Raw genomic sequence first — 22,688 nt, forward strand, 5'->3', positions numbered from 1 at the left:
AGTCACAGGTTTGAATATGTCCTGTCTGGAGTGCTGTGCAATGACTGCTGCACTTCAGGATGCCTATACTGCATGGTGATGGGCAGGGGCGGCTCTAGGCACCAGCAAAACAAGCTGCTGCCTAGGGCGGCAAAATATAGGGGGCGGCAAAAGGCTGGGGCTGGGGCCCCAGCTCATCCTGCCCCTGCGAGCCGAGGAGCGGCCCGTCCCCTGCAGCCAGGCAGGGCCGCGCTACCGGCTCCACTTGGGGGAGAGGGGGGGCCCCTTACCGGTAGCGCGGCCCCGCCTGGCTGCAGAAGACGGGCCGCTCCTCCTCCGCTTGTTCCCCGGGTCCTAAACAGCCCGGCAGCCGCTTGGCTGCGGGGCGGGGGGGGGTGCTGAGCCCCGCCCCGCTCAGAGCCGCGTGGTCAGGGGGCGGGGCTACAAGCTCCGGGCCGAGCGGAGGCAGCTGAGGTCAGCTTGGAGCTTGCGGCCCCGCCCCCTCCCCACGTGGCTCTGAGTGGGGAAGAGCTCAGCCCCCTCCGGAGCCATGCGGCTGCCGCGCGGTGAGCCGGGGGTAAGCTGCCTGGGGTAAGCAGCCGGGGCGGGGGAGGGGGTGGCTAAGGGGCAGGGAGGGGGCACAGGTTCTGTGGGGGGGGCGGTCAGGGGCCAGGGAAGGGGGGGGTGGATTGGGGGGGTCTCAGGGAGGTGTTTGTCAGGCACCCCCCGACCCCATTACCCCCCAGGCCCAGCCCTGACCCCCAGCTCCAAGCCCAGCCCCTAGGACCTGGGCACCCCTCCGGCCCCATCCCCCTCACAGCCCTGATCCCCAGCTCCAAGCCCAGCCCCTAGGACCTGGGCACCCCCACAGCCCCATCCCCCTCACAGCCCTGACCCCCAGCTCTGAGCCCAGCCCCTCTGATCCAGACACCCCCCTCACCCCATTCCCCCCACACCCCTGACTCTCAGCTCCGAGCCCAGCCCCTCTGATCCGGACACCCCCCTGACCCCATTCCCCCCACAGGCCTGACCCCCAGCTCTGAGCCCAGCCCCTCTGATCCAGACACCCCCCTCACCCCATTCCCCCCACAGCCCTGACTCCCAGCTCCGAGCCCAGCCCCTCTGATCCGGACACCCCCCTGACCCCATTCCCCCCACAGCCCTGACCCCCAGCTCCGAGCCCAGCCCCTCTGAGCTGGTCACCCCCCTGACCCCATTCCCCCCACAGCCCTGACCCCCAGCTCCGAGCCCAGCCCCTCTGATCCAGACACCCCCCTGAGACCTTTGCCCAGACTTGCCCTACTCCGAGCTCCGAGCCCAGCCCTTCTGATCCGGACTCCTCCCTGACCCCATTCCCCCCACTGCCCTGACCCCCAGCTCTGAGCCCAGCCCCTCTGAGCTGGGCACCCCCCTGACCCCATTCCCCCCACAGCCCTGACCCCCAGCTCCGAGCCCAGCCCCTCTGATCCGGACACCCCCCTGACCCCATTCCCCCCACAGCCCTGATCCCCAGCTCCGAGCCCAGCCCCTCTGATCCGGACACCCCCGACCCCATCCCCCACTGCCCTGACCCCCAGCTCTGAGCCCAGCTGTTCTGAGGTGGGCACCCTCCGACCCCATCCCCCCAGCCCAGACCCCCAGCTCTGAGGCGAGCCCCTCTGAGCCAGACAACCTCCGACCCCATCTCCTCACAGTCCTGAGCCCAGCCCCTGTGAGCCGGGCACCCCCCAGAGCCCAGCTCCCCACCCAGCCCTGGGCAACAGCAGCACCACCTCCAGGCAGTGACAGCCCATTGGCACCAACCATCACCATCACCCAGCAACAGCCCATTTTGTAATTGCAAATGTATACAGACCAGTAAAGCATTTAATGTTTTAAAATAATGTATTTGGTGTATTTTCAAATTATTACAAATTAATTTTCACTAGTTATTTTTTACATTTCCAAATACATGTTTGTCATAAGTAGTTAGTTAAGGGTTAAGTTCTACCTGTAAAGGGTTAACCCAGACCTGGTGAAACACCTGACCAAAGGACCAATCAGGGAAGAGAATTTGAAAATCCCAGAGAGCGGGAACTTGAGTCTCTGTGTTCTTTGTTCTGAGTTCTTAGCCGTCTGGACCTACACCAGACCAGACGCTTAATCAAGTCTGCTCATCTTTCTGAACTAATTTCTTCTATTCAAGCTAGTGAGTATTAAAAGAACTGGGTAATTGCATATAAGAATCCTGTGTCTGCAATTCTGTGTGTTTGCATTGATTATTCGTAATTTTGCCTGTATTGTTTGTACTGAGGAAAAGGGAGAAATTTCTCCAGGGATTAATAAGATTAGACCCTATGAATGTCTATCTTGGATTCATAGAGATTGTGTATTTTTTCTCTTCTTTCTTTTATTCTTTTAATAAACTCTTTTAAGTTCAGGACTTGGTTAAGTTCCTTACCTGTGGATTCAGGGGAAGGAAGCTAGGCACCACTCTGTGGAGACAAGAGTTGTCTCCAAGCAGAGAGAGAGCAGGAGAGGGAGGGGGGAAGTGGACTGCTTCCCTGTGTGTAGAGATTCAAGGGGTTTGAATCTGGGTTCCCCAGGGGAAGCTTGGGGGACAGGCAGTGTGTCAGACACTTTAACCTGACTGGTGGCAGCGCAAAGGAGACCTACCCTAAGGGTTAGGGTGGGGGAAGAATACATGCGGGTCCCCATCTTTGAACCCAAAAGCTCAAAGTGGGGGTGAGAACCCATGACATGGTGGCAGCGGAGTTTCGAACCCATTGTTAGAAGGAGTTTTTTCAGCTGGGCTACGCTGAAGGAAGCTATTCTCTTCTTCTAGAGCAGGAAAGCAACCTGAGAGAAGAGGTAGTTTACTAGTCTTCTGTTTCTAAGTGGTATTGTTAGAAGCAGTTTCAGCAGTTTGGCTGGAGGGAATTAAGTTTCCAGCAGGCTTTGTTGAAAGCAGTTTTCTTTCGGGTGGCATAGAAAAGCACCTTGGAGGAAAAGAAAGTGTGTGCATTCCTTAGGTGGGGGGAAGTGCCCTCACAGGTTGCAAGGAGGTGTGTCCCTCCTTTGTGTGATCAGGATTCCTTGGGTGGGGGGAGTGCTCCTCCGAGCTCATCCCGTCCAACAGGGAAAACAGGTTTGGCGAGGAGAGAAAGCTCCTGAAGCCAGTTTTTTTTTCCTGTGACTTTTGAAATGCAGAAGGCAGGAAGCCACTGATACTTGTGAGAATTTCACTAGACTTTCTCGCAGAGAGACAGAGTTTTTTAGATTTTCCCTATTGCTCAGTACAGAACAATAGAGAGTTGCAACACACAATTTGCTATACACAGGATTAATTACCCTTTCTCTACTCAAGTTATCATAAACAGGGAGGGGTGTGGCCAGCACCCCAAGGCACAGATATGACGGAAACAAGTGACCAACTAGAGCTTGCTTGATTGCAAATAAAAATCCTGGAAGCCAAAGAGAGAGAACACCAGATGGCCATGGCAGCCATGGAGGCAGACCAGAAAGCCAGAGAGGCAGACCACATCAGACAAATGGAATTAAGAGAGAAAGATCTGGAAATCCAGAGGCAGGCTCTGGAAGTAGAACAGGCTAAGCAGCATAATCCACCACCCCATCCACCTACTGATCACACTTTTCGGAAAAAATTTCCCGCCTACAAGGCAGGGGATGATGTTGAGGCCTTTTTAGAAAACTTTGAGAGGGCCTGTATTGGATACCATCTTCCTAAAGACCAATACATGATGGAGCTGAGGTCACAGCTCAGCGGACAATTATCCCTTGTGGCAGCTGAAATGCCTAGGGACCAGATGGACGACTTTCCACTGTTCCTAACCAAGGCCAGACTCAGAATGGGCATCACCCCTGATCACGCCCGTCAGCGTTTCAGAGCCCAGAAATGGAAACCAGAGATGTCATTTCCAGAGCACGCTGCTTACCTGGAAAGACACTATTTCTCCTGGATATCAGGATCCAAGGTTGAGGAGCTAGACGACCTACACCTCCTGATATTGATGGAGCAGTTCCTAGATGGTGTTCCTCAGAACATTAGACGCTACATCCAAGATGGTAAACCTAAAACTCTCACTGAGGCAGGAGAGATTGGAGCCAGATGGATGGCATCGGTAGACAACACGAAAGCTACTGCCAAAGGGAGCGAATCACACAAGGTACCCACCGAGACTAAACCTTACCATCGAGGGCCAATCAAGCCCACACCTACAACCCAAGCACAGTCACACCCTACCTCTTCTTCTACCTCACCAGTTTCCAGTAAACCAACACAACCCCGTGACCCATCAAGTGGGCGATGTTTTGGATGCAATGAACTGGGGCATATCAGAGCCAAATGCCCAAAGAACCTGAACCGGGTCCAACTCCTTGCACCTGCACACCAAGGAAACCCGGAATTAGATATCTCTCAAATACCCATATGCTTTAGGGAAACTTTGAGAGTGGACGGAAAGGAAGTTATCGCATGGAGAGACACTGCAGCACATGTGTCAGCTATCCACCGAACCTTCGTGGACCCCAAATTCATCAACCCGAAAACCAAAGTGACAGTTCGCCCCTTCATGTCAAAACCTGTAACATTACCTACAGTGCATTTACCTGTCCAGTACAAGGGCTGGTCAGGGACGTGGACTTTTGCTGTCTATGACAATTATTCTGTCCCCATGATACTGGGCAACCACTTGGCCCATCACGTTGAGCCGCCAGAAACAGAGGGAGTGGTTACACGCAGCCAAGCCAGACGAGCTGCTGCACCCATACCTGTTCCTGAGCCATCCACCAAGACCCCGTCTGTGTTACCAGAGACCCAGACAGAGGTGGTGGAACCGGATCCCATGCCAACACCTACAGCAGCCATACTACATCCAGTCCCAGAACCGGAACTGGAAGAGCAACCAGCGCCAGCACCGGCGCCAGCGATTACAACTCCACCGCCAGAGGGCGACAACGGGCCTGAACTGGAAAAACCAGCACACAAGCCTACCCTAGAGGCTCAGCCGGAGCCTGAAATAACACCTCGTGGACCAGCGGAGAGCGGTTCACAGTCAACAGAAACAATCTCATCACCTACATCACTTCCAGAGGAACTGGTGTCTCCCGCCTCAAGGGAACAGTTCCAGACAGAGCAGGAAGCTGATGACAGCCTCAAGAAAGCATGGGCGGCGGCACGCAGCAACCCACCGCCTCTCAGCTCAACTAACCGATCCCGGTTCGTTGTGGACCAAGGACTTTTATACAAGGAAAGTCTTTATGGTGGACACCAGGAGGGCTGGCATCCTCAAAAACGGTTGCTAGTTCCGACGAAGTACCGGGAAAAGCTCTTAAGCTTAGCCCATGATCATCCCAGTGGCCATGCTGGGGTGAACCGAAGCAAAGACAGGTTGGGAAGGTCCTTCGACTGGGAGGGGATGGGCAAGGACGTTGCCAAGTATGTCCGGTCTTGTGAGGTATGCCAAAAGGTAGAAAAACCTCAAGACCAGGTCAAGGCTCCTCTCCAGCCACTTCCCATAATTGAGGTCCCATTTCAGCGAGTAGCTGTGGATATTATGGGTCCTTTCCCAAAAAAGACCCCCAGAGGAAAGCAGTACATACTGACTTTTGTGGACTTTGCTACCAGATGGCCGGAAGCAGTAGCTCTAGGCAACACCAGGGCTCAAACTGTGTGCCAGGCCTTAACTGACATTTTTACCAGGGTGGGTTGGCCCTTTGAGATTCTAACAGATTCGGGAACAAATTTCCTATCAGGGACCATGAAAGACCTGTGGGAAACTCATGGGGTGCATCATTTGGTTGCCACCCCGTACCACCACCAAACTAATGGCCTAGTGGAAAGGTTTAATGGAACATTGGGGGCCATGATCCGCAAATTCGTCAATGAACACTCCAATAATTGGGATCTAGTGTTACAACAGTTGCTGTTTGCCTACAGGGCTGTTCCACATCCCAGTTTAGGATTCTCACCATTCGAGCTGGTATATGGCCATGAGGTTAAGGGGCCATTACAGCTGGTAAAGCAGCAATGGGAGGGGTTTACACCTCCTCCAGGGACTAACATTCTGGACTTTGTAAGCAACCTTCAAAACACCCTCCGAGACTCTTGGGCCCTTGCTCGAGAGAACTTAAGAGATGCTCAAGCGGAGCAAAAGGTCTGGTATGATCGACATGCCAAGGAGCGGTCCTTCAAGGTAGGAGACCAGGTCATGGTCTTGAAGGCGCAACAGGCCCATAAGATGGAAGCATCCTGGGAAGGACCATACATGGTCCAGGAGCGCCTGGGAGCTGTTAACTACCTCATAACATTCCCTGATTCCTCTTTAAAGCCTAAAGTGTTTCATGTTAACTCTCTAAAGCCCTTTTATCCCAGAGAATTACAGGTCTGTCACTTTACAGTTCAGGAAGGAGATGACACCGAGTGGCCTGAAGGTGTCTACTACGAAGGTAAAAGAAATGGTGGTGTGGAAGAGGTGACCCTCACCACAACCCTGCAACGTCTGCAGCGTCAACAGATCAAGGAGCTGTGCACTCACTTCGCGCCCTTGTTCTCAGCCAACCCAGGACGGACTGAGCAAACCTGCCACTCCATTGACACAGGTAATGCTCACCCGATTAGGACCCCACCCTACAGGGTGTCACCTCATGCCAAAGTTGCTATTAAACAGGAGATTGACAACATGTTGGAGATGGGTATCATCCGCCCTTCTACCAGTGCATGGGCATCTCCAGTGGTTCTGGTTCCCAAACCAGATGGGGAAATACGCTTTTGTGTGGACTACCGTAAGCTCAATGCTGTAACTCGTCCAGACAACTATCCAATGCCACGCACTGATGAGCTTTTGGAAAGGTTGGGACGTGCCCAGTTCATCTCTACCATTGATTTAACCAAGGGATACTGGCAGGTACCACTAGATGAACCCGCCAGGGAAAAATCTGCCTTCATCACCCATGCAGGGGTGTATGAGTTTACTGTGCTTCCATTCGGACTGCGGAATGCACCTGCCACCTTCCAAAGGCTGGTGGATGGTCTACTAGCAGGATTGGAAGACTGTGCAGTTGCATACCTCCATGATGTGGCCATTTTCTCTGATTCATGGCCTGAACACCTAGAACATTTGAAAATGGTTTTTGAGCGCATCAGGCAGGCAGGACTAACTGTTAAGGCCAAAAAGTGTCAAATAGGCCAAAACAGAGTGACTTACCTAGGACACCAGGTGGGTCAAGGAACCATCAACCCCCTACAGGCCAAGGTGCAGGCTATCCAACAGTGGCCTGTCCCAAGATCAAAGAAACAGGTCCAATCCTTCTTAGGGTTGGCCGGATATTACAGGCGATTTGTACCACACTACAGCCAAATCGCTGCTCCACTAACTGATCTGACCAGAAAAACCCAGCCAAATGCAGTTAAGTGGACTGATGAGTGTCAGGAAGCCTTTATCCAGCTTAAGGCGATGCTCATGTCTGACCCTGTATTAAGGGCCCCGGACTTTGACAAACCCTTCCTAGTTACCACCGATGCATCTGAACGTGGGGTAGGAGCGGTACTAATGCAGGAAGGACCGGATCACAACTTCCATCCTGTCGTGTTTCTCAGCAAGAAGCTGTCTAAGAGGGAAAGCCACTGGTCCGTCAGTGAAAAAGAGTGTTACGCCATTGTGTATGCTTTGGAAAAGCTACGCCCATACCTTTGGGGACGGCAGTTCCAGCTACAAACCGATCATGCTGCACTAAAGTGGCTTCATACTAACAAGGGAAACAACAAAAAACTTATCAGATGGAGTTTAGCTCTCCAAGACTTTGATTTTGAAATTCAACACATTTCAGGAGCTTCCAACAAAGTTGCTGATGCACTCTCTCGTGACAGTTTCCCAGAATCTAGTGGCTAAAAAGTGTTCTTTACATGTTATATGCTTAATAGTATATGTAATAGTGCATGTGGTTATTACTCTGTTGGTTTTGCAGTTTAGGAGGAAATCACCGCCAGTGCTCCCACTGTTGGTGATTTGGGGGGCGTGTCATAAGTAGTTAGTTAAGGGTTAAGTTCTACCTGTAAAGGGTTAACCCAGACCTGGTGAAACACCTGACCAAAGGACCAATCAGGGAAGAGAATTTGAAAATCCCAGAGAGCGGGAACTTGAGTCTCTGTGTTCTTTGTTCTGAGTTCTTAGCCGTCTGGACCTACACCAGACCAGACGCTTAATCAAGTCTGCTCATCTTTCTGAACTAATTTCTTCTATTCAAGCTAGTGAGTATTAAAAGAACTGGGTAATTGCATATAAGAATCCTGTGTCTGCAATTCTGTGTGTTTGCATTGATTATTCGTAATTTTGCCTGTATTGTTTGTACTGAGGAAAAGGGAGAAATTTCTCCAGGGATTAATAAGATTAGACCCTATGAATGTCTATCTTGGATTCATAGAGATTGTGTATTTTTTCTCTTCTTTCTTTTATTCTTTTAATAAACTCTTTTAAGTTCAGGACTTGGTTAAGTTCCTTACCTGTGGATTCAGGGGAAGGAAGCTAGGCACCACTCTGTGGAGACAAGAGTTGTCTCCAAGCAGAGAGAGAGCAGGAGAGGGAGGGGGGAAGTGGACTGCTTCCCTGTGTGTAGAGATTCAAGGGGTTTGAATCTGGGTTCCCCAGGGGAAGCTTGGGGGACAGGCAGTGTGTCAGACACTTTAACCTGACTGGTGGCAGCGCAAAGGAGACCTACCCTAAGGGTTAGGGTGGGGGAAGAATACATGCGGGTCCCCATCTTTGAACCCAAAAGCTCAAAGTGGGGGTGAGAACCCATGACAATGTTACTATAGTATTGCAACTTTTTTTTATGGAAGGGGCCCCCAAAATTGCTTTGCCCTAAATCCTCTGGGCGGCCCTACCCAGTGTGTGTGAGGAGCCGGGGAGGGAGGGAAACGGGGTCCCCTGGAGCCGAGCCCGGGCTGCGATGGTGGCGAGGGGCTCCTGGAGTGTGTGAGGAGGTGAGCGGCCGACTGGGTTCGTCGGTGCTGAGCAGGTAGCCCCGCAGCCGGAGATCCTCGCCTTCCCTCCTGCCAGGGCTGGGCCAGGGCACCGTGAGGCTGAAGAGCAGCAGGTCCAGGGGGCTCTCCAGGTCTTTGGCCGCCAGCATGTCGAGGGTGAGGGCGGTGAGCGCGAACGGATCCACCTTGGCCACCAGCAGTGCTGCGAAGCCCAGGGAGGGGGCCGTGTTCTTTGCGCCACCCCGTAGCCGTGCTGCCACCTGGAAGTACTCCCGCTCCGCGCCGCCCAGCAGCTCCACCCACATGGGGACAGAGTCACAGCTGGGCCAGGGCTCGGCTGCAGTGTGCTGGTAGCGGATCCCACATTTGGGGGGGAGGCCAGTGCTGGGGCAACAGGGGGTGTGAGTGGGGGGTACTGGTGGGTGGGGGGGGCTCATGTCTGGGGGCGGGGGCAGCCAAAAAATTTTTTCCTTGGGGCGGCAAAAAACCTAGAGCCGGCCCTGGTGATGGGGGTTGAGTGCAGAGGGTAAGGGTCGTAGTTCTCAGGGCTGGTTGGTGAACGTACAGGTGTTGGAGGCAGCTGGTGGTGGTAAGAACCTGGATGCTGGGGAAGTGGGTTTTGAGCTGACATTGGGGCACAAGGGAAAGAGCTTTGGGATGGGGGGGGCAGCGCGGTAGTGCTCTGCCTGCATGGCTACGAGCGCCTGGATAGAGTCCGCTTGGCGCGCCAGGATGCTTATCAGCTGCTTTGTGCTTTTTTTCCTGGCCGCTGTGTTTCTCTGGTGGATCCTGCTTTCCCTTTCCCTCCAGTCCTGCACTTTTTGATTCTTTCTGGCAGAGTGATCCATAACTGCTTGCAGCAGGTCTTCTTTGCTTTTTCGTGGCTTCTTCCAGAGGTTTTGGAGTCTTTGAGCTGTTGATAACACGAGCAGCCGAGAACTCAAGGTTGCTTGTGGAAAGGCAAAAAAGGCAACACTTAACAGAGGCAGCATTGTTTATATCTCAGACAGTTATTCCCACACAGTGAAGGAGTAACATTCTTCACAATAGCATAATTTTCCCATACCAAAGAGAGCGCACATAACCCACAGGAGCCCCAAAATGGTGAGTAAGGGGGACTGATTGCTTCAGGGCTGTACTGGGGTTTCTGTGCGTTGGGGGAAGCAAACAGCTGCAGGGGGCACCTACACTGAACACTCACCCAACATTTTCCACAGGAGTTGATCCTGGAAGATATCTCGCTGCTGCGGGTCACCTGGGAAGAGCGGGAGGGTCTTCTACAGCAATGCGGATTCCACCCTGGCCCCTATGCAGCTTGCCTGTGTGCAGCAATGGTCCCCCCACCCCTCGCGGCACAGTGGCGTGGACGCGTTAGCCTGACTGGGACAAGGACCATGGTGGCTCTCCCAATAAACTTGCACAAGCGCATTGCCCACGCTCTGACTGAAACTTTTGAAGAGATTACCGAAGCCGATTACCGCGACGTGATAGACCACATCAATGCGTTATTCCACATCTAGGCATGCATGCATGCATGCAGAACCCTCCCTCCTCTCCCGAAAAATTTCCATCCTGAAAATAAAAAGCCGCTTACCGGGAACCCGCTCCTCTGTTTGTCCTCCACCAAGTACCGGCTGCTGCAACAGGCTACCTTCCTCCTGGCTTGAGAAGAGCTCCTGGCTGCATGCCTCCAGGGACTCCGGGGTGTCTCCCCTCACCCCAGTACCCTCACTCTCGGTTTCCTCCCCCCCTCCTTCTCCTCCCCCTCCCCTCTGAAGTGTCCATCGTGGTCCTTGGACTGGCGGTGGGGTCACCCCCAAGTATCGCGTCCAGCTCTTTTTAAAAACGGCAGGTTGTGGGGGCAGCGCTGGAGTGGCGGTTTCCCTTGCGGGCTTTGCAATTGGCACTCCACAGCTCCTTCACTTTAACCCTGCACTGCAGCACATCCTGGTCATGGCCCCTTTCCAGCATGGCCTTTGATACCTGCCCAAAGGTATCGTAATTCCTACGGCTGGAGCGCAGCTGAGACTGCACAGCTTCCTCCCCCCAAACACTGATGAGGTCCAGCAACTCGCCATTACTCCATGCTGGGGCTTGTTTGGTGCGTGGAGGCATGGTCACCTGGAAAGATTCACTGGTTGCACTCCACACCTGGCTGAGCAAACAGGAAGGGGATTTTTAAAATTCCTGGGGCATTTAAAGGGCGGGTCACCTGAGGCCAGGGCAGTAGAGTTCGATCTGATGAGCAGAGTGGCTGAACAGGCATTCTGGGATACCTCCAAATACCTCTGGAGGCCAATAACAGCGCTTTTGGTGGCCACACTGGCAGAGCAGCGCTGCATCACCAGCGCTGCAGTCATTATTCCCCAGGCAGAGGTGGAGTACATGCAGCGCTGTAGCCAGGGAGATACAGCGCTGTATGTGCCTTGCAAGTGTGGATGGTGAGTGAGTTGCAGCGCTGTAAAGCCACCACCAGCGCTGCAACTCTCCAGTGTAGCCAAGCCCTCAGTAAGGTTTCAGGAATGGGTGCGGATGGCAGGAGCATAGCTTGGTGTTTACCTCCAGTGATTGTAGCTGCTGGGGATGAAGTCAGCCCACTGTGTTACTTTTTGCAGGCTGCCTTCTGGAAAACCTCCTTCTCTGCGTCTGCTGTGGAGTTTCAGAGCACCCTGCTTTCTCTGCACCACAGGGATAATGTTGAACCTGATCATTTTCCAGCCACTGGACACCAGCAGGGACAGCTGCAGACCTTCTTCCTTTAGGCTCTCAGCGCTGAGGTCACCTGGGCATGGGCAGAAGTTGCTTTTAGAAAACAATAGTCAGTGATCTCCCCATCCTCATCTCTCTCCCCCTGTCTTTAAGCTTTGCCTGTCTTGGAGACAAGTCCCGGTTCAGCTGAGCAGGACCCTCAGACTGGTAGCTCTTACCCTGTTCTTTAAAATAAAACCTCCTTTCCTGGATGGATGCCTAACATCCAGTCATCCAGTCTCCACTGCATACCAGGGAAGACTGTCTGGGGCCTGGTCTACACTAGGACTTTAATTCGAATTTAGCAGCGTTAATTCGAACTAACCGCTCAACCGTCCACACCAGGAAGCCATTTAATTCGAACTAGAGGGCTCTTTAGTTCGAATTTGGTACTCCACCCCGACAGGTGGAGTAACGCTAAATTCGACATGGCTAGCTCGAATTAGGCTAGGTGTGGATGCAAATCGAACTTAGTAGCTCCGGGAGCTATCCCACAGTGCACCACTCTGTTGACGCTCTGGACAGCAGTCCGAGCTTGGATTCTCTGACCAGCCACACAGGAAATGACCCGGGAAAATTTGAATTCATTTTCCTGTCTGGGCACTTTGAATCTGACGTCCTGGCTGGACATCGGGGCGAGCTCCGCAGCACCTGCAACGACGCAGAGCTCTCCAGCAGAGGAGTTCATGTTATCTGTGAATAGAAAGAGGGACCCAGCATAGACTGACTGGGAACTCTTCGATCTGATCGGTGTGTGGGGCGAGGAGTCTGTGCTTTCGGAGCTGCGCTCCAAAACAGGGAATGCGAAGACCTACGAGAAGGTATCCAAAGCCATGAGAGACAGAGGATACAGGCGGGATGCAATGCAGCGCCGCGTGAAAATCAAGGACCCCAGACAAGGCTACCAAAAAATCAAAGCGGCAAACGGACGCTACAGAGCCTGCCACCACTGCCCCACCAGTGACCATGGACTCTGACGATGGGACAGTGTCGACGGCCAGTTCCTCGGTGATGTTCGCGGACGGGGAAGATGAGGAAGGGTTTGTGGAGGACGAGGCAGGCGAGAGCGCTTACAACGCTGGTTTCCCCGACAGCCAGGATCTATTCATCACCGTCACGGAGATCCCCCAACAACCCTCCCCGGCCATTAACCCGGACCCTGAATCAGGGGAAGGAGCAGTCGGTAAGTGCTTTAACCATGTTAACTTTTATTCTTAATATAACAGGAATCTTAACTGTGTGAAAAGGAGGTTGTGACGGTGCTGTTCTGGCGGGACCCAACTGAGAGTGCCAAATCAGGACCAATTGCTCAAACAGGGCAGTCACAGCCCTAGGCTGGGGTTTTTCCACCTCTAAGGCAAACCAAACCAGCCAGACAAAGAGGACTCTGGTCTCACCCCACTGGCTAACCACAAGTCACACAAGCAATTTCCTTAGACACTCCAGTCTCCCAGTATCACCACCAGTGCACTCGTCCTGGGGATGAATGGTTATGAAAACCAACACCCCAATAAAAGAAAAAGGTTCTCTCGATCCCAAAGGACCAAGCCCCAGACCCAGGTCAATATACACATCAGATCTTACCCACAAATCACGCTATTGCCAGTCCTTTAGAATCTAAAATCTAAAGGTTTATTTACAAAGGGAAAAAGGTAGAGATGAGAGGTAGAATTGGTTAAATGGAATCAATTACATACAGTAATGGCAAAGTTCTTAGTTCAGGCTTGCAGCAGTGATGGAGTAAACTGCAGGTTCAAATTAAGTCTCTGGAACATCCCCCGCTGGGATGGGTCCTCAGTCCCTTGTGTAGAGCTTCAGTTCATAGCAAAGTCCCTCCAGAGGTCAGAAGCAGGATTGAAGACAAGATGGAGATGATGCATCAGCCTTATATAGACTTTTCCAGGTGTAAGAATCTCTTTGTCCTCACTGTGGAAAATTACAGCAAAATGGAGTCTGCAGTCACATGGACAAGTCTCTGCATACTTTGCTGAGTCACAAGGCGTGTCTGCCTTCTCTCCATGGGTCAATTGTGTAGCTGATGGTCCTTAATGGGCCATCAAGCCAGCTAGGCAGGGCTAACACCAGCTTGTCTGGGATATTTCCCAGAAGCAGAGCATAATACAAAATACAGACAGTACAGAGCCAATACTTATAACTTCAACTACAAAATGATACACAGACATACAGACAGCATAATCATAACCAGCAACCCAGAACCTGGTCTTAGACACCTTATATGACCCCCTTTATTTAAGATTTGGTGCCACTACAGGACCTTGGTTGCAACCCATGTTCTATATGGTCCCAATTTATATCAATAACGTCACACCCCCAACGCAAAATTGATGCAGGAAGGGATGACAAAACATCGCTGACTGCATCCCAAGAGCCCCCTTTCCTTGGGTCTGTCTCACTACAGCTAGTGTTGGGCTAGAGGCCGTACCAGTGTATAACCGAAATGGTTTATCAAAGTCATGTTCAATAACATGAATGAATCTCTTTACAAACTCAAGGTATAACTTGGTTAGCTTTTGCAGCATGGTTCCTGTATGTTTCATGTGATCTTGCCAAGAGCTAAAGAAAACAGCTACTTTATCCATACCAGCTTTGGCCAATGTTTTGAACCCAATTAACATTAAACCAATGTAGATATTGAAGTTGTTCATAGTACAGGAATCTTGGCATTTAGCCATGAAAGCAATATGGTAGTGTGCCTCAGTTTCCCCTTTCATACAGCACATCAGGTCTGGAATGTATTTTCCCCTGTGAAAAGTTCCAACACTCTTTACAGGCATTAACTGTGAAACATCAGTACAGCAAGGCCCTTTAACATAAAGTGTGTTTTCATGTATTCCTTTCAACATGTTCAAGGGATTTTCCAAAAGATTAGGCACATTGTACATTGTTACAGTTCTTGGCAATAGCAACACATTAGTTACAAAAATTAGCATTAGCAATAACAACAAATTGATTGCAAGTGTCCATCTACAAACATGTTTGTCATGCCACACCCTTGGCTCAATACCATTGGAGTTTGGGCCTTTTAGGGTTAACCTGTGGCTTCCCTTTGCAAAATTCAGTCTTCTCTTTCCTTCTTGTCCTTCAGGATTAAACTCTGATTTCTCTTGCTTAACAGAATTCACTGGCTGATGGGGTGGGCTCTCTTTGCTAACAGCTATTAGCAAGTCTTTCTTCTCCCTGCCAGCCAAGTAATTCGCATCAACACAGACACTAGCTTTTAACTTCTTAGCTGCTATGGATTCCAAGGCTGGACTTTGTCTTACAGAGATACCACACCAATTCAAAGGGTCTGAGGGTGAGAGCTGGCTTGCTCTCCCCTGCCTCCTCAAGCATTCAGCCATAAAACTGTTCTGCTTTGAAACACCAGTAACTGAATCTGTCCTCAGATCCTGAAGCACAGACTGCTCACTTACAGATTCAGCATGGAGACATTCCTATCCCAACACCATTGTCTCCCCAACAAGCTGGCCACACACAGCCAGGTGGTTATAGGGCTGCTTAACTTCCTTAACAGCTTCTACTCCACCTGAGACCTTTTCAAAGTTGCCCACACTGGATCTCTCAAAAGGAAAGTCAGTGGATCCATTCACAACCGAAAATTTCTGGCTGTTAGGAACTGAAACTTTCTTGATTAAATCACTTTTACACCCTTCAGTTGCAGTAAACTGCTTGCACAGGCTACCATGAGGATTCCTTTCCCTAGGAGCTTCTCTAAGCAGCAATTCACCCCTCTTAGAAATTCTGCCCTTCCCCTCTTCACCTAGGGCTTGCTCTACAGGAACACTTCCCTGAGCAACCACAGACGCTTTCTGGGTCTCACTTACATTTAGAATCACTTCAGGCCCAACAGGCGGATTTCTACACAATCCCCTTTTAGGCACACCTACAGACTTTCTAGATAACAGGTCAGAAGCACTCTCCTTCCCTTGGCCATGAACAAGTTCAGGAATCTTTTCCTTCTTGCTACAAGTTGTCAAACTGTCAGTAGGTAACACCATTAAATCACCTTCATGCTCTCCTTGTGCCCTGGCTAGGGTATCACCCTGATCAGACAGAATTGCTACACCCTTTTCCAACCACACATTAGCAACTGGCAAACTACAAGCACCAGAATTGTCTGTTCTCTGGGATTTTGCTAAGACACTAACTGGATGCAACCTATTTACAGTGCCATTCTCCCCAGCAGACACAAACTTAGGACCATTTCCTTCCTGGGCTTTAGCTGTATTTACAACCAACTCCAAGACAACTGAATCACCCTCAACCATCACAGGCTGACAGGCACCTTCTGTCTGCTCCACAGACACAGAAGAGACGGAGACACATTCTCCTTCACCAGACACACAGCTTGGGATCTCATTTCCCTTGTCCCAGCACACATGGCTGTTCATAGACAACTGCTTGGAGACCGAGATAGCTTCCTTCATAGGCAAGTCAATACCCCTGACCGACATAGGCACATTCCCTTCACTGTCACATTTCTGGAAACAGGTAAGGGACAGGGACACTCATTTTCCACTATCCCTCCCTTCCCAAACTGCTGATTAGACAAAGCCATCAGCTCACAAGGCTGCCTAGGCCCCTCCAAACTTTCCCTACCAGGCACATAGCCACTCCCAACAGGTAAGCTGCTGCTTTTTTCACTACACTGAGCTACTTTTAGCAAATCACAGTTACCCATTTCAGGTTCACTTCTACAAGCTGCACTAGCCACCAATCCATCACTTATCACAAATTTACCCTTTCCTTCCTCAGTTAGGGCTTTAACCTGACCATTTACTTTAATCTGCTCCTGAGAAACATTTTCCTCACCAATGAGATCTTTCTGCTCTTGATCTAACTCCAGATTTCCTTCTGAGACATCAAACAGACATTCAGAAACTCCACTCACAGACACGCTGCTTTTTTGCACAGACAAACCTTTGGAGCAACCCACCTCAGGCAAATCATTGCTCACAATAGACACAGGTTTAAGATTATTCCTCTCCTGTGACTGGCTACCTGGACTGAACAAAGCTTTAACATTTTCCCCAATTAAAAGATCTTTAGGCAATAACTTCCTGACGCCAGCTATCACTTCATGCTGAGCCCCATTCCACTCAAGGTGGATTCTGGCTAAAGGCACACGGACAGTAAACTCACAGAGGATCACAACATTCACACCCTGATTTGGTAAATAATCTTCCTCTTTGACCAGATCTGCTTTAACAAGAGTGATGTTAGAAGCCATAGTTTGCCCTGAACAGCTTTTACCATTGACTTTTACACTCTCTATGAATTTTCCATTCCCACTCCCATACATAGCACTGGCACAATTTATGGGGCCACCCTCTACTGAACCCACAGTAACAGCATTGACATAAAAGGTGGCATTGTTGGGGTACATTTGGTTACCCCCAGACAACTGCTCAGAGTTATACAACATACCAACATTGTTACAAACTGGACTTTCAAGAGGATACAGTCTCTGCTGTTCTTCCATTGCTTTTTTGACTTGGAGTTGGAGTCTAACCGTCTCCTGTTGCATCTGTCGAGTTTTCTCCTCAGCAGCCAGCAACTCCAGACGCCTCTTACGAGCTTTTTCTTCTCTCTTAGCAACTTCTTTCTTTCTCTCATCAGACTCTTTCTCCATTCGAATTTCTGCCAGTTCTTGCTCATAATCAAACTGCAGGCTGTCTCTCAAGGCTTGCAGTTTCCTTGCTTTTCCTGATGCTTTCTGTCTCATGGTCACTGACCTTTAACCAACCAAACTCTCAATCCCAAAGTTAAAATTTGGATAGCGTGGGGTTCTGACCCAAAGCTTAATTGACCTGGTTCTGTGGATCCTGCCAACTACGCCACTGTGACGGAGCGATTCTGGCGGGACCCAACTGAGAGTGCCAAATCAGGACCAATTGCTCAAACAGGGCAGTCACAGCCCTAGGCTGGGGTTTTTCCACCTCTAAGGCAAACCAAACCAGCCAGACAAAGAGGACTCTGGTCTCACCCCACTGGCTAACCACAAGTCACACAAGCAATTTCCTTAGACACTCCAGTCTCCCAGTATCACCACCAGTGCACTCGTCCTGGGGATGACAGAAATGTGTGTTGATGGAAACATGGAGAAGGATGCTTAGCTAGACAGATAGGTGGGTGTTTGGTGAGTCAGATGGTTGGACAGACAAATGGTTGTTTGGGTGTGTGTAGAAGAGTGACTCACTGGCTGGCAACCCCTTGTGGCTGGGCACAAGATAGCAGTCCCTCCTCCTCTAACACTCCTGCCAACAGCAGCTTCGGCCTTGCAGCAGTCTGCCTCATCATATGACTTGGCCCTCTGACCGGGTAACATTCAATCCCAGCCCTTCGAGGGTAACATAATTCCATGAACAACTGTCCAGTGACCTTATGCCAGGTCCTCTGACCCAGCCAGGCTTGTCACCTCTGAGGTACAATCAACTGGGACATCTGAACCATTTCATCCGTATCTGCTACCTCAACAAAGGAGCAGTCCTGGGAAAACCTGGACAGGTGGCAACCCTGGCCCCAACTCTGGGCCCAGTTCTCCTTACACCCCTTTTCCCCAGGGCTTCCAACAGTCCTTCCCCCCTTGTATCAGGTAGGTTTTCATAGCCCCTTCCTTAGTGGCTGATAGGGGAACCTGGGCCCTCCCTCTTCTCTAGGGTACAGTCCTGGGTGCTCGTGGTAAGCATAGAATCATAGAATCATAGAATCTCAGGGTTGGAAGGGACCTCAGGAGGTCATCTAGTCCAACCCCCTGCTCAAAGCAGGACCAAACCCAACTAAATCATCCCAGCCAGGGCTTTGTCAAGCCTGACCTTAAAAACCTCTAAGGAAGGAGATTCCACTACCTCCCTAGGTAACCCATTCCAGTTCTTCACCACCCTACTAGTGAAAAAGTTTTTCCTAATATCCAACCTAAACCTCCCCCTCTGCAACTTGAGACCATTACTCCTTGTTCTGTCATCTTCTACCACTGAGAACAGCTATGTTTTAACTGCCTTCCTGGACCACTTTCTGCCTCAGCCTGCCACTAGGCCCTTTCCCCAGCCCCTGCCTGGGCTCACCCTCTGCAGACTCTTTGCCTTTTCCCAGACCCTGCATAGTTCCTTCTGGCTCTTGTATCAAGTGATTCCCCCAGCACCTTCTCCCTGCAGGCCCAGCTCTCCTTAGATTCTCTGTGTTCCTGGCTCCTTCCTCACAAGCTGACCTGCTCAGGCTGACTCCAGGAGGTCTTACCAGGTTCACCACAGGAGCTTGCTCCATCTCTGTGGCTTCCAAGTGAATCTCCTGGCCTTTCCCAGGAGGCGCTCCCAAGGCCCACTCTGCCCCCAGGCTTCCTGCCTCTAGTTCTCCCTGGCTGCTGTGTGGTCCTCCCTTTCTGAAGGCCTAGCAGGACCCAAGAGATTTTGTTTGTCCTTCAACAACATGAGGAGGAAGTGGGATTCTTTATTTAAACCAGATGCAAAACTACAGTGGAACAACTGTTTTCTTGCAGCACAGCTATGTAGGAACCTCCAGCCCTGAGATAGGATTGCATTACCTCCCCTGTGTTACCGCACAACATCACCTCCAGCAATAAGAATCCCATCACTCTACACCAGAATGACATTAAAAACTCCCTGCACACAGACACAACTGCATTACTATTTCACAGGTCATCCAGGATTACCTAAAACCTGGTAAAAAGAACAGGAGCACTTGTGGCACCTTAGAGACTAACAAATTTATTTCAGCATAAGTTTTCGTGGGCTACAGCTCACTTCTTCGGGATGCATAGAATGGAACACACAGACAGAAGATATTTATACATACAGAGAACATGAAAAGGTGGAAGTACGCATACCAACTGGAAGAGGCCAATCAACTGAGATGAGCTATCATCAGCAGGAGAAAAAAAAACCTTTGAAGTGATAATTGAGATGACTCATAGAAGGTGTGAGGAGAACATAGGGAAATAGATTCAATTAGTGTAATGACCCAATTCACTAATTGAATCTATTTCCCTATGTTAAGTTCTCCTCACACCTTCATCTCGATTATCACTTCAAAGGGTTTTTTTCTCCTGCTGATGATAGCTCATCTCAATTGATTGGCCTCTTCCAGTTGGTATGCCTACTTCCACCTTTTCATGTTCTCTGTATGTATAAATATCTTCTGTCTGTGTGTTCCATTCTATGCATCCCGAAGAAGTGAGCTGTAGCCCACGAAAGCTTATGCTGAAATAAATTTGTTAGTCTCTAAGGTGCCACAAGTGCTCCTGTTCTTTTTTACGGCTGCTACTCTGAAACCTAAAACCTGGTAACAGCAATCTTGAGAGTCTGATTCAGCATCTGGAACCACTATCTTGAGTTCTTTCCTTGCATGACAAAGATACCATCAAAGAAAATGATCCAGATGGGCAATCCCAGGGAAGAGCAGGTTCAACTGTCAAGGAGAGGTTGTTGGGGAAATGCACTTGGTTAATGCTTAGCACAAGCCACATGTGGTGAGGTTCAAACCAAGCCCCCTGGCATGACCACATGCTGAAGAGGCTGTAGCCCTGGAGTCGGCAGAGAATGACTAATGATGCCTGTGATGGATATAATGAGAATATGATGCTGAGTTGTTTTCTTTGAAAAATAAATCTTTATAAGGAAGAGGCAGTGCAGGTCACCAAAGAGGAATTTGCGTCCTGGTGACTTTGCTGTTGTTGTTACAGCCGAACCAGGCCCATGTCACCATTGCACACTAAATGCACTGCAGGAAGCTTATATTGCTGGTGATCTCCACTGTAAACACTTTCTTCTCCCTCTCTACTGCTTGCATTTCAAAAAGCAATGTGCTGACATGCTGCCAAGACTGACTCCCACCTCTCAGGTGCTAGCTGCCACCAGCCATTCACATTGCATGTGTCATACCCAAGAAGATGGACTTGTTGCTCAAGTTAGCACTGGATCAGACAGAGGGGTGAACTGTAGCCTGAGAGTCATTCTCCTTTTAAGGAAAGACTGGAGTTGATGTTGATCTGACAAACTCATGTAATCACCCTGTTTTCAGCCCAGCCCTGCCAGGGATAGGGGTAGCCTAGAACAAGTGTCCTGCTTAGCTGAGCTTGTAGTAAGCCCACTTTGAACTGGTCCCACTCGTAGTTCTATTTCACAGAACAGAGAGGTCAGCAATACCTCACTAGCCTATGACTAACTTCAGCACAGTCACTTCTTTATCATACCACTAGCAGTGATGTTTTTAATTCAGAGAGCAAGACCTGAGACCAGGACAGTGTCCACAGTTTAACAGTCATCTGATCATTGAGAAGCCTTTTATTAGGACATCCTTAGTTACAGTGGGGAAACCCTGGCCCCTTTCAAGTCAGCGGCAAAACTCCCATTGACTTTACTGGTGTCAAGATTTCACCCAGCAACTTTATTTCAATGTGGTAGTGAATTGTAATCAAATGGCATATCTAGCCCTTTCCGCCTGAAGAATACCAAAGCACTCTAGACTACAGCCACTCCATGGGGCTTTCTCACCTACCACTGAAATGCAACCACCTCTAGAGTGAAACACTGAAGATATCCTGTGCCAGGAGCATTGCACAAATTGAAGAAAATTTACCTCTCTAGGTGAAACCTAGAGGTTTGGTTGGTTTGTTTGTTTTTCCCACTCTGCAGAGTATGTAACTAACTAATTCAAAGTTTGGACAGACATTGGGATCCAAAGTTGGCAACCTCTTGTTTATGTCTCCATCAATGGGTCACTCTGTCCTCAGTGGACCAATCAGTGCATCTTGGGATGAGAGGGGAACTGAGTTTCTCTGTTATTGCTCTGGCTTGTGCTTCACGTAGTTCTGACTGAATAGCTTCTCCCTTTTCTGGCATAGGTGGGAGTTCAGAATCCAGCCTTTCAGTTTATGTTCATTTTGGGGGTAACAACAATCACTTCTATATAGTTTATTGACCCGTTATCGATCTGAAACCTATCAAAGACTTTTCTTGTCATATCACCATATAATATGGTCTGAATAACCTGATGTGTCTTTTCCAACTTGTTCCATCTTCTTCCTCTCCCCTTCTCCTCTTCCCATTTCCCCCACCTCTCAGCCTCTCTCTGTGCCTCTCTTCATTTCCCTTTTTGTCTCTTGCCATCTGCATCTCTGTCCCCTTCCCCCCTTCTGGGACAGGAGCAGAGAGGTAGCAGGCCTCTAGTCAAACCACAGAACCCCCTGCGATCCCTCTGCCCCCCGGCCCACACCCCTGTGGATGCAGTTGGCATACAGACCTGGCTTGATGAGGAACTAGTGCCTGCAGTGGACAATGGCAGCGACAATTAGCTCTTTCAGGAGCCTGAGGATCTTGTCTGGCTCTATGTGCACCCTGCACTCAGCACTGTCCACCACACTGGTCCAATTCTCCCAGCCAGTTCCTTCTTTGGGCACTCCTAGGTGGCAGCAGCCTGACATCTGATGGTGCCCATTGGTAACTGTCTCTGACTGACCCTGTTTACTGGACCACTCCTGCAGCAGGACAGGGGAACCCCCACAGTTACTGCATCCTCTGAGGTGCAGCGGGAAAATTCAAAAGCTTCCAGGTTTCTTGAATAATCAGCTATAAATCTGGGGTCCATGGCAGTGATTTTCTCTAGCACAGTCAGCAGGATGTTCTCTGCCTTCTGGAAGTGCTCCATCCTCTGACCTTCGCGGGACAGTATCACTCACAGATAGCTGTGCCAATGAGAAACCTTCTGTGAAAGTAGAATGAATTATATTGTAAAAATAAGAATGGATTAAAGAAATGTTGTATGTACCTTTAAGCAGAAATAAGAAATGTTGAAATACAGGTGCCAGGAAAAGAAACATTAGGCATAAACAATGGTGCTAATGGTGAAACATTAACAGAAGATGGGTAATAGTTAGTAAGGAAATAAGATATGCATGCCTAGCCCAGGTAAACTTATCTGATTCTGCTTCCTTTGTTACCTTGTT

At 50.1% G+C, this 22,688-nt stretch overlaps 1 protein-coding gene across 1 annotated transcript in view; it reads right to left on the minus strand.

The window, feature by feature from the left end:
- The window catches only part of MAB21L4 (mab-21 like 4), a gene marked incomplete at its 5' end in the record, with an annotated part of 44,694 nt that extends 22,244 nt beyond the window's left edge, over positions 1-22,450 (minus strand). The window contains 3 exon segments of the mRNA XM_045029375.1: positions 11,519-11,741; positions 21,986-22,231; positions 22,234-22,450. Coding sequence (XP_044885310.1) covers positions 11,519-11,741; positions 21,986-22,231; positions 22,234-22,450 — 686 coding nt within the window.
- Between the last annotated feature and the right edge of the window lie 238 nt (positions 22,451-22,688).

Source organism: Mauremys mutica, chromosome 9 (assembly GCF_020497125.1).
Source record: "Mauremys mutica isolate MM-2020 ecotype Southern chromosome 9, ASM2049712v1, whole genome shotgun sequence".
NCBI lineage: Eukaryota > Metazoa > Chordata > Testudines > Geoemydidae > Mauremys > Mauremys mutica.